General features: G+C 35.1%; 2 protein-coding genes across 2 annotated transcripts; both read left to right on the top strand.

Annotated features, from left to right (window-relative positions):
* Nucleotides 1-862: 862 nt before the first annotated feature.
* Nucleotides 863-3,966, top strand: Bor (ATPase family AAA domain containing bor). Its single transcript, XM_072902358.1, has 4 exons — nt 863-1,179; nt 1,768-2,242; nt 2,451-3,474; nt 3,599-3,966. The coding sequence occupies exons 1-4, from the start codon at nt 975-977 to the stop codon at nt 3,728-3,730; spliced, it is 1,836 nt and encodes a 611-aa protein (XP_072758459.1). The 5' UTR covers nt 863-974; the 3' UTR covers nt 3,731-3,966.
* A 3,334-nt stretch (nt 3,967-7,300) lies between these two features.
* Nucleotides 7,301-11,575, top strand: LOC140671238 (scavenger receptor class B member 1). Its single transcript, XM_072902440.1, has 4 exons — nt 7,301-8,166; nt 8,673-8,938; nt 9,605-9,848; nt 10,303-11,575. Exons 1-4 carry the CDS (start codon nt 7,477-7,479, stop codon nt 10,588-10,590), a joined length of 1,488 nt encoding a protein of 495 aa, XP_072758541.1. The 5' UTR covers nt 7,301-7,476; the 3' UTR covers nt 10,591-11,575.
* Nucleotides 11,576-12,073: the final 498 nt, after the last annotated feature.

Raw genomic sequence — 12,073 nt, 5'->3', positions numbered from 1 at the left:
TAGCCAATCATGGCCAGTCTTCTAAAAAAAATGGAATGGCTATGATTGGCCAGTAGTATTTAGCATCGCGATAGCCAAGCGCGCGCCCGGTTTGGAAGGGGACAAAATAACCAATGAGATACTAGCAAAAGAGACAGACATAGGCCTCAGGTATAGTATCTCTCTCTCTCTCTAAACCGGGCGCGCGCTTGGCTATCGCAATGCTCAGTCCATTTTATATGTCTATGGCTTAGTTTACACCGACATATTTTGTTATATATATTTTAATAAATACACTAAAAAAAATCTACACCGCCGCGTTGTTCGTAAAGCGCGCGCGCGCGGCGACCACGTGACAGCAGTAGGTGTCAATCTACGAGACGAAAAATTCTGAAACTACAATTCCTCTTTTTCCCTCCGACCTGCTCGCGTATTCTATCCATCTCGCTTTTAAGCGCAAGAAAAATGTAACAAGGTGCAGCTGCGAAAGAAACAGAGAGAGAGAGAGAGAAGCTTCGAATCCGAGCGCGCGCGCAATCTTCCTGTCAGGTGCCCGGGCTAAGGCCGGGTTTACAATAGCTGTAGTAAGCCTTAAGTCGTAAGAAATGAACCAATCATATTCATTGTTCTTCTCTAAAGTCAATTGTAATTGGTTAATTTATTATATTAATTAAATGACCTATACATATACGCCATTGACGTTCTATAGATAGGATTGAAAAAGTAGAAAATAGAAAGAGAAACTAAGACAGAAGATCAATTGCTTGTGATTGGTTACATACTTCGCTCGCGCATGTGCAGTTCATTTTTATCCACGCTGAAATTACCAGAGTTGCGCTACTGTCTACTGTATATACTGTGCCTGAACACAGTCCTGTGATATCGGCGAAAGCGCACATGTGATAAGCTCCGAAGACGTCACAAGCGAGAAGCGCGCGAGCATAACCTCAATCTCGTTAAAGGCAAGGAAGCCGTCGGTTGGAACAGAGAGAAAAATGTCGTGGTTATTCGGCTACCGGAATTCGCAACCGCCGCAGGATTTCTCGCAATTCGTCGGACAACCGCCACCCGCTCCCGCGGGTGGCGGCACCGGAGGTGCTCCTCCGTCGAGGATGACCAACTCTCAAATGGAAGCGTACAGATTCGACTCGGCCGCCCTGGAACGAGCCGCATCGGCTGCCAAGGAACTCGAACGATCCAGTACGATGTTGCTTTTTTCTTGATAATTTCTCGCGAAATGCAATTTCACGTGCAATTACGTAAGCGAGCGGTTTTGGAGGTTAGGATGCACGAGGAGGGATGCGCTTCCGTGCGCGATGACGCAATTTTCCGCGGTGAATTCACCGATTAATCCGGCGAGTAAAGATTTTTCCGAAACGTCCAAAATACGGATTTTTGTAAATGATACTGATGAGCCGATGACAATGTCGTCATTTATTGTCTACCTAGCAGTTACATACGAAGTATGTATGTACTGCTAGGTTTATTATTTTCAATTTTTCGTATACACGATTTTTCTTAAATTATAGATGTTATTGCAAAAGGTATTAATGTTAATATTAATATTCTTTTAGCTTCAATGTTTTATAGAGAGAATATATAAAATATACGTTATTAAAATGATTTTCTATAGCAGTAATACTAATTTTAATATTATAGAAATTACAATATATTTAGTTGATTATCGTTATAGTATAGTTGAGATTGTTATAAATTAAGCTTATATTATTTGTTAAGTGTTAAAAATATTCTTTGTAAAATACTTATGGTAAAATATTTTAATTATAGAGCACGCAAGAGAAGCCTTAGATCTATCTAAAATGCAAGAAAATACAAGACAAATGGAATTGCAGACTGAAATGAAAAAATATGAAGCCAGTATTGAACAGCTTAAGATTGATCAAAAGCGAGTGGAGAATGAGGAAAGAAGAAAAACCATACAAGAAGAGGCAAAACATCATCAAATGAAGGCACAATATCAAGATCAATTGTCTAGAAAGCGTTATGAAGATCAATTACTGCAGCAACAAAAGATGAATGAAGAAAATTTGAGAAGACAGGAGGAATCGATAGCTAAACAAGAAGCCATGAGGAAAGCTACGATAGAGCACGAGATGGAATTGAGGCATAAGAACGAGATGAGAAAACTAGAGGCGGAATTGAAAGCCAAAGCAAAGATTGACAGAGAAAATCAAGATCTTAATCTAGAACAGATTAGATTAAAAGCCTCAGAAAAAAGGATAACCGTTTTAGAATCTATAAAGTAAGTAGTCAATATTACTTACATTATATTATAGTTGTAAATTTAATTTTATAATTATTTTATCTGAATTATTTAAATTTTTATTTTATAATTATTTTATGTTACATTTATTTATTTATATTATATAATGTAAAATTTTTTTATATTTTATTTTTATATTTATATTATATTTTATATATATGTAATAATTATAATTTATATCTTTCAGAACAGCTGGTTCAGTATTAGGTTCGGGAGCCAAAGCTCTGTTGGAAGATTGGGATAAGATCCTCGCTGCAGCAGGTGGTCTCTCACTTATGGCTTTCGGAATATACACTGCCAAGAGGTCGACTAGCGTGGCATCGCGCTACATCGAGTCTCGTTTAGGAAAACCATCGTTAGTGCTTGAGACATCCAGATTCACGTTCCTTGACACCGTTCAGCATCCGATTCAAGCGGCGCAGAAGCTGAAGAGCAAACAGACCGACGCGCTGTCTGGGGTGATACTCGCGCCGAAACTCGAGGAGAGGCTGCGCGACATTGCGATAGCCACAAAGAATACCAAATACAACCGTGGCATGTACAGAAACATCCTGATGCACGGTCCACCCGGAACCGGCAAGACCATGTTCGCAAAGAAACTGGCCGAGCACTCTGGCATGGATTACGCGATCGTGACGGGAGGTGATCTCGCCCCTTTGGGTAGGGACGGCGTGACTGCCATTCACAAGTTGTTTGATTGGGCGCGGACGTCCCGAAAGGGACTACTGCTATTCATTGACGAGGCAGACGCGTTTCTAAGAAAGCGCTCGAGCGAGCGTATTTCGGAAGATCTCCGGGCGATGGTGAACGCATTCCTCTACCGAACTGGCGAGCAAAGTAACAAGTTCATGCTGGTGCTTGCGTCAAATACACCCGAACAGTTCGACTGGGCGATGAACAATCGATTAGATGAGATGGTAGAGTTCAGTCTTCCAGGTCGCGAAGAACGCGAACGTCTTGTCCGTCTGTATTTTGACAAGTTTGTCCTGCAGCCGGCAATTGAGGGTAATAAGAGACTAAAGATCGCGCAGTTTGATTACAGCGCGCTCTGTAGCAAGATGGCAGATTTGACGGAGGGAATGTCTGGCCGAGAATTGGCGAAACTTGGAGTCGCCTGGCAAGCGGCGGCCTATGCTTCAGAAGATGGTGTTTTAACGGAAAAAATGGTCATGGATAGGTGTGTCGCAGCTATTAAACAGCACAAACAAAAGGTGATTATTTAATATTAAAATGAATATTTAATATTAAAATCTGAAACCGTTTTATTATAAACTTTTTTCTTAGATGTGTTTGTATTTTATAAAATTTATTTATGGCGTGTTACTTATGTTATAGGTACACTGGCAAAGCGACCAAGAGAGGCAAGAATCGAAGTCAATATATGCCACGGAGACAGTTGTTCCTTCGACGACTTCCAAAATTCCAGCAATAGAATCATGTTCAGGAAACACAATGGCCACAGCCTAGATAATTGCAAAACATTGTCAACGATCTTTGAAAGATCAGATCAATAGTGAGATGAATAAACTATGGAAGGGATAAAAAGTACAAATGTCGCCTAGAAAAAGATTATTCTGGCGAGTTTTGTGTCGTTGTAATAGACAGGCAAATGGAACTCTCGACTGGTCATAAATTGATTACTTGTTACAAATGTACATTTATATAGGCATTAAATCGTAATAAATGTATTTCATCATCATTCATCTTTTCCTGTAACAGTATGCAAATTTGATCCTCGTAAATTACACGGATAATTTTTTTAGGCGACTTCAAGAAAAGTCGCAATTATGTTAATTTATGTGTGTATTGAAAAAAGGAGCGAATATCGAAACTTTTGCCATAAAAATGACATCGACGAGCAGACAGATGCACTTTTAAGCTCGTAAAAAATGACTTTAAAATCAATTCTTATCATGATTTTTGCAGTAATTTAGATTATTTAAAGTGTCGGAGAAATGTCTCAAGGTTAAAGATATATACGGTTGTAATATTTTTCTATATTCAAGCAGACAACACATTTTTTTTCTCAATTATCTGTGCTTTTTCAGAAAAGGATAACCAGACTAAATATTGCAAGAATGCAATTGGTAGCGCGATTATCTCTGCGTGAAGAAAATACAACGAAAAGATCTTATGACCTTGAAAAAGAGCATGTACAAATAATCCATCTATCAATAATCTCTTCTATTTCAAGAAAATAAGAGGAGTATAAAAATAATTGAATATCCTTTTGCGTAGAAAGCGTCGCGATATCGTTAAAAATTGCAAATTCTTCTGGCTCATTCTGTCATAAATTTTCGCAACGAGATTATTATTATCCTCTCTCTCTCTCTCTCTCTCTCTCTCTCTCTCTCTCTCTCTCTCTCTCTCTCTCTCTCTCTCTCTCTCTCTCTTGCAATTTATCGCTATCCCGACAACATATTACGACATTCGATTTGCAGATTTGACAGACTATCAAAATTCACCAGTGGCGTCGTTATGAATTTCGTATCGACGGTTTTTTTTTTATTTTGTTTTGTTTTTTGCAATTTCATCAGACGTCCCCGATATAATCACGTTACTAGGGCCGGCTACCCTTGCGTAATTGTACGTACACGCGACCGAGATAAGAACGGCTTGCTTATCATCGCGCCGTTAAGGACGATGCGTATAAGAGAAAACCACGGGACGCGGGATGGGTGAAGAGGCCATCCGCTAGTCATAACACAACAATAGTTCATGATTAGAGTATCCGATGGAATATATGTTTCATGTCACATCGAGCAATTAGCACGCATCAGGAAAAAAAATACATAAATTGTATCGCAATACTACTCTCTCCTCTGAGCAAGATCGAAAAATAATGTCGGATTTTTGTGGAAAAAAATGTATAAATTGTTTACGATACATTTTATGCTTTTCGTATATTTTTTAAGCTAATTGCGACGAATTAAATAATACTTGATCTAATTCATATAATTTATATAATTTAAAAATGTTGGAAAAGAAAAAAAGAGAAAAATTTGTTGTAATTATTTAATATTGCATTTATTAATTCTCTGTAATAATGATTATGATAATAAATTATAAATATATTTTTTATTTAAATACATAGAATTAATAAATGCAATATTAAGAATTATAAAAAATTTTTCTCTTTTTTCTAACATTTTAAAATTATATTGAATTGTATAAAATTAGATCAAATATATTATTTAATTTCTCGCAATTAGCGATGAAAAATACGAATGTTAAAAAAAAGGAGAAATTTTAATAAATTAAAATACAAATATTAAAGAATTAATAAATTATAAATACAATATTAAGGAATAATTATAAAAAAATTTTCTCTTTTTCTTCTAACGTTTTTAAAAATTATATGTTGCATATGAAAACTTAAACAATTTTCAAAAATCTACGAGAAAGATAAAAAGGAGAACATATATCTATAAAAATAAATATTAAATTTTTCTATCTTGGATATACATTTGTATGGCGTTAAGCTGATTAATTAATATTTTCCTGTTGATTATTTTGCTATCATTTTGTAATGTTTTTGTTAACCGAAAGAGAAAGAGAGAGAGAGAGGTCGAAAGTGAAAGACGCCGCTGGATTGAAAATAAATATAATGAATGAAACATAAACATGGAAAAGATACGTTTCTTAGAAATTATATTTCAACATGCAAAGTCATCTAATCTGTAGTATGATTTACGTAAGTGATATTATCTATTAAAAGGCTTTCTTTTTATTCTGGTTTTTTTTTTATTAGAAGACCTGGTAAACCAGATCTGGTAAAAATTATTGTAACATATATTGATCTGTATGACATCTTGATATTACACACATATCTCTCTATGGAACTTTACATTCTTCTGACATTATTCATGTACACACATATTTCTTTCGCTCATGCTATCAATGCATGATTCTAATGAGAGTGAGATAAAACATTTTTATGTAAAAATCTTTACGTAAAACTAGATCAGAAATTGTCACACTATTATTACGATCGCCTTCTATAATTATATGGCTATTACGACATGAATTATCATTTAATTATATACAACTGTTTTTTCACTTATTAGTGTGTAAATAATTTTATATGTCAAGTACATTCTGAGAATAAAAATTTTAATTTTTACGTTCTTCAGTGAAATCATTTAGTGAAATATCAATTAAAAAAAGAAGACACCTAGATATCTAAAGAAAAATTACTCAGACCATTTATTATTAAATCGTGACATTTTTCATCTGTTTTCATATATATACATATCTCATCTGTATATACACACACATATATATATATATATAAGAAATTCCCTAGATTTCTTTGAAGAGGAAAGATATCTAGAATCATGTTTTTCCCGTCTGCTGACGATAAAACGTGTCGTACGATCCCCCATCCGGCACAATCTCCTCTTTAACTCGTGCGATAATGAATCGAACGATACGAGATTTATTACGGTCACACTCATCGACGTGAAAATAAATTTTATTATTTGGCGCTATCTTTCTGAAGCGCACACTATAACGGAAGAGATTAAACACCCACTGGTATGCTCAGGTCGACAGTGACCTTGACATTGAGTCCTTTTTTTCTCATTTCTTCCCCTTTCTCTTGATCATTTGTTTCTTATATTTTTTGAAGATCAAATTGTTTGCCATAAAACTGTTTGAACAAAGACATGACGTTTCAAAAAACAATTACATATAAAATGTCATACAAAAAAAAAAGGAGAAAAATGCTTTTATTTCTCTAAAAATTTCTCACCTTTCAAAATTTCTCTTTTACATATGTATATACTAAATCTTTGTGTAATTTTCCCGAAATATATATTTTCGAGTACCTGGAAAAAAGCGAGGAGAAGGCGTATCGTCGCCTCTGAACTCATTACCAAACTATGCCTATCGGAGGTGTTAAACATCAGAGGTCATCTGCTCGGGAAGGTTATCATGGGATTTAAGAAAAAAAGTGGGGAGATTTTTGTATTCCGTTAGCTGGGACTTAAACGTCAGTTCGAAGTAAAATTGTCGACGTTGTCCGTCGACGTTGATTTATCTGTTGGCGCTCCCACGGCTTCGTCAATCAAAGTTCTTATCTGATGCGTGCAACTATTCGTCTTCCTGCTTCTTTACGAGATCTTAGACACTTAGACTTAACTTTGAAAAAGCTTCTTCATCATCTTCGTTCAAATTCAAGAGATTTAACTTTGTGAATCTACGAATCGGCGATGACGATCTCGGTGGCCGACACGGTGGCTTCTCTGGACATCGAGAAGAAGGCGATGAAGCATTGCACTCGACGCAATCGTCTTCACTTTTGGCTGGCTTGGATCTACTGCGGGATGTTCCTGATGAGTTTCGCGTGTTTCTACATCTTCTGGTACACCGACGCGTTCGCCAACTACGTGTTCTCGCAGATGGAACTGCGGAACGGCAGTCACGTCTTCGAGTTTTGGCAACATCCGCCCATCCAGGTCGAGTATAGGATTCGCGTCTTCAATTATACAAACGTGAAAGAGTTCGAGGCAGGCATGGTGAAGAAGCTGCGCGTCCAGGAGCTCGGTCCCTACGTCTACCGGGAGACCAAGGATCGCGTGAACGTGGTGATACACGAGAATGGCACGATGACCTTCCAGGAGAAGAGATCGTACATGTGGGTAGGCGGTAGACCTGACAGTGACACCGTTATGGTTCCGAACGTGCCTTTGATGTTCGCCACCGCGTTTGTCCGGGATCTAAGTTTCCCCGTGCGTTTCGTTACCAACACGGTGTTGTCGACTCTGCAAGAACAGACCTTCATCAACGAAACGGTCAACGGCTTCCTCTGGGGATATGACAACCGTCTCTTTCACATGGTCAAACCGTTGATGATGCTCAAGCGAGACATACCGTTCGACAAGTTTGGCATGCTAGCTACAGTATGATTTCGTTTTATTAATTTTATTATATAACTGCGTTTATGGCAGAAAGATTTTCAGTAGGGTTTTTTTTTTACAAATGTGTTTAATTAATTAATTAATTTATTTGTTTATTATTATAATAATATACGGGAAGACCCATTACAAAAATAAAAAACAAAAAAGTTTTTTATTTTCTTAGAATATATTTATTTTAGGATTAAGAAAAATAATCTCATAGAAAAAATATTTTATAATATATGTATATAATTAGTAAAAAGCTTTACAAATGTATTAGAAATTAAGAAAAATATTTAAAAAGTTCGCTTGCCTTACTATAACAATAGATTTGCACGCATGTTGCCTATAAATTAAAACAACTCGTAATAAAAAAAAAAATATGTTTATATGACTTGCTGTAATAATTTTAATAATTTCTTGCATCATGAGATTACTCTTTTTGCAGAACAATATATATAAATATATAGAACTAAATCTTTTATTCGCGCATTTTTTTTTAATTGCAGAGAAAAGGTGTCAGTAAGGATCGCTTCACGATAAAAACCAATCTCGACGAGTTTGGTGTTATCGAGCGAGTGAACGGGATAGACAACCGGAAAATTTGGGATGATGAGAAATGCGATAGAATAATGGGTAGCGATGGCAGCATGTTTCCACCACACATAATACAAGATACGAGCAAAATCCTTTACGTGTATTCTCACGAAATGTGCAGGAATCTACCCTTTCACTTTGTCGGACAAGCGACCACGTATAACATACCTTCTCTAAGGTAAAGTTGATTTCATAAGTCAATATCAAATCACATATGCATACAGAAATATATATATATATATATAATATTACTTAAAATATTTTAATTAATTAGAATTTTAAAGCATCGAAAATAGCACTTGAAAGTACAGGGAGAGGGGGGCGGGGGCAATTTCATATTTTTCACAAGCTATATTTTATATTTATATTATAAATATTTTAAGGTATAACTTTTTTGTTATCAACTTTAAAGCTTTAGTATTAACTCATGTAAGGCCAAAAGACGTCTAGAAGATAATCAGACGTCTTTAAGTCGTCTTTTAGTTATCTTTGAAGGACATGTGCTGTTTGAGAAGAACAAGTGTTATAAACTTTTAACAAAACTATTCGATTTCCGATAAAAATGTTGATTTTTCTAAGATTTCGTCCTATCGAGATAACAATTTTTTTCGATAACCGACAGCTCCGATAGTCTTCCCTCGAACAGTTGTACGGTTCTTTATCAGTTTTAGAAATAGTTCCATTAGATAATATATTTTTATTTGAAATAAAAACTTGCTGGTAAAATCTAGTTACATAAAAAAAAAAAAAAATAACAGTAATAGTTTTTACTGAAAATTGTAAGTTGTAAATTAATTGAAGATGAAGTGCCTTTATACATGTCCGCAATTTTCGTTTGTCTCAGGTATAAATTCACACCCGACGCCTACAACTTTACGGACCCGCAAAACAAATGCTTTTGCCCGAAAGTAAACGGCATAAGAGTCTGCCCGCCCTCGGGACTCTTCAATGTTTCCGCGTGCAATTTTGGGGCACCCTTGCTCTCGTCGTTTCCGCACTTTTATGGCGCCAACAAGTCTTTACTGAAGCAAGTAGACGGCTTGAATCCTCGGCAGGAAGATCACGACAGTTACGTAGATTTACATCCGGTATGTCTCTACCTCTTAAATATTTATTATATAAATGGCTATTTGACTGTTGTTAATAATTAACGATATAATAAAAGTATTAACAAAATTTTGCGATTGATTAGTCTGATTTTAAAAATTAATTAGTATTATGTAAAATTAATTATATAAATATATTGAAATATATATAATTATAGTTTATATATTTAACATATTAAAATATATTTATTAGTTATATTAATAAATATTAAATAATATTAATAAATAAATATATATAATATAATATAATATTATATTATAATGTATTATATATATATATATTTTTTTTTTTTTAATTATATCTTTTTATTATATTTGTTATTATTTTATGATATGTATATTAATTTATGTTGAGAGATATTGAAAAGTAGCGTTAATTTTACGTCATCGTTTCTACAAATAAAAACAAAAAATCCAATAAAATGTTTGCTTTTAGCGCATCGCGGCTCCTATGGCCGGTTGGTCGAGATTGCAGCTAAATCTGGAGGTGCGAAGTGCGATTGGCGTGCCATTCCTCGGCAAGCTGAAGGACGGCATGATTCTTCCGCTCTTCTGGATGGAGATGGGAGTAGACGAGGTTCCGGAATCGGTGTTGGAGCTCCTTCAAAGTGCGCATTTCACAGTCACCAACGTGGAGATGGCTCTACAATGGTGCAGTCTCTTAATCATGATGATCTCCTTGAGCGCGACGATCGCCTGTCTCTGGAAATATCGCGTCCAATAGGACGAGATTCTTGAAAAAAAAAAACGTCCGTTTGAATAAACGATTTTCTAAAATCGTTCTGATCGACGGTAAAAGAAGATACTTGCGGAGAGGGAAAGAGAAAAAGAGAGAGCGAGAGAGAGAGAGAGAGAGAGAGAGAGAGAGAGAGAGAGAGTGCATCCAAGAAGAAAAAAGAATGAGATAACATGAATGTATATAAGAGATTAATGTTTTAAATATTTCAAGATGCCTCTTAAATTTTACTTAGAGACGTTCTTCGTCAATTCTCATATTTGAGTCGATATTCGATTTGAATAGAGAAGACATTATGTAATTATGCAAATCATTAGGCAAAATTGCAAGCGAGAATTTGTAACATCTTACAAGTAAATGTAGAATTCAATATCATTAATCTTGTGCAATTAAAATAATGTACATTGCAAATTATGATGTCGACCAATTGATACGCACGGAGAGATTGTGTCATTTTAGTTATAGAATTAGTTTTAATATGATAATAATGTGATTAACAGATGACGGAAAGCACGGAAATATCACTCTCCCAAAGTCAAATATTTAGTTAACAATGTATCGTAAAGTCAGCTTGTTGCATTTTTAAAATAACGACACACTTTTACCCAAATAGCAAACATTTTGAAAAAAATATTAGTCTCTACTTGTAAAGATAAAGAGAGAACATTTCTCTCTTTCTTTTATTGTATGAAAAGTGGGTAAAACAAAAAAAGAGGAAAATTAAAAAAAAAAAAAAAAGAGCACTAAAATATCTAAGCTAAATAATAAATGTGATAGGAGGTCTCTTGCACATTTGTATGCAAAATTACGACGAAAATAATATTACGTAATCGATTCGGAAAAATCGGACAGCAAAAAGTGTAAAGTTCAGTGTGCATTTTACATTCCATGTCGATGAGCCTGCAGTTCTTACAATAAATTGACACGTATCGCGTTGCACGGTGAAAAAAAAAAAAAAAAAAAAAAAAAACAAGATAAAGACACCCGCGACGCGGCCAAGTTTGTGATTAAGGCTTTAGTGCATCGAAATTACATATAATTACCTAGACAACTGCAATCCGTCGCGACATTACATTTGTCGTGTTATTATCAAATAGTTGCCGACTGCAACGATATATTACGTGCGCTGGTATGTAAGTACCATGTATAATGGACAACCGTACTGAAAATTAAGTGGTGACACGTAGTAGTACGTATTACATACGACCGTTTATTAGCTCGTTTTCTCGATAACGATGTAGGGTGTTTTAACATAGATTGTAAGTTCCTTTTTTATTGGATTATATTCTTGCGACATTCGCGATATTTAACCGATATATCGATGTAAATACGCATTGCTATATATAATAAAAAGAAGAGAGAGATTCTTTTCTCTCGACGTGTCGATATGAAAAAAAAAGTATGTATATAAGTGTAATATAAGCGCCGTGCATTTTTAATTTAGATTAATTGTAGATTAAACGAGAAAAAA

This window comes from Anoplolepis gracilipes, chromosome 11 (assembly GCF_047496725.1).
Source record: "Anoplolepis gracilipes chromosome 11, ASM4749672v1, whole genome shotgun sequence".
NCBI classification, from domain to species: domain Eukaryota; kingdom Metazoa; phylum Arthropoda; class Insecta; order Hymenoptera; family Formicidae; genus Anoplolepis; species Anoplolepis gracilipes.
Note: the sequence above shows the minus strand (reverse complement) of the source record. Positions and strands in the feature narration are given on the sequence as shown.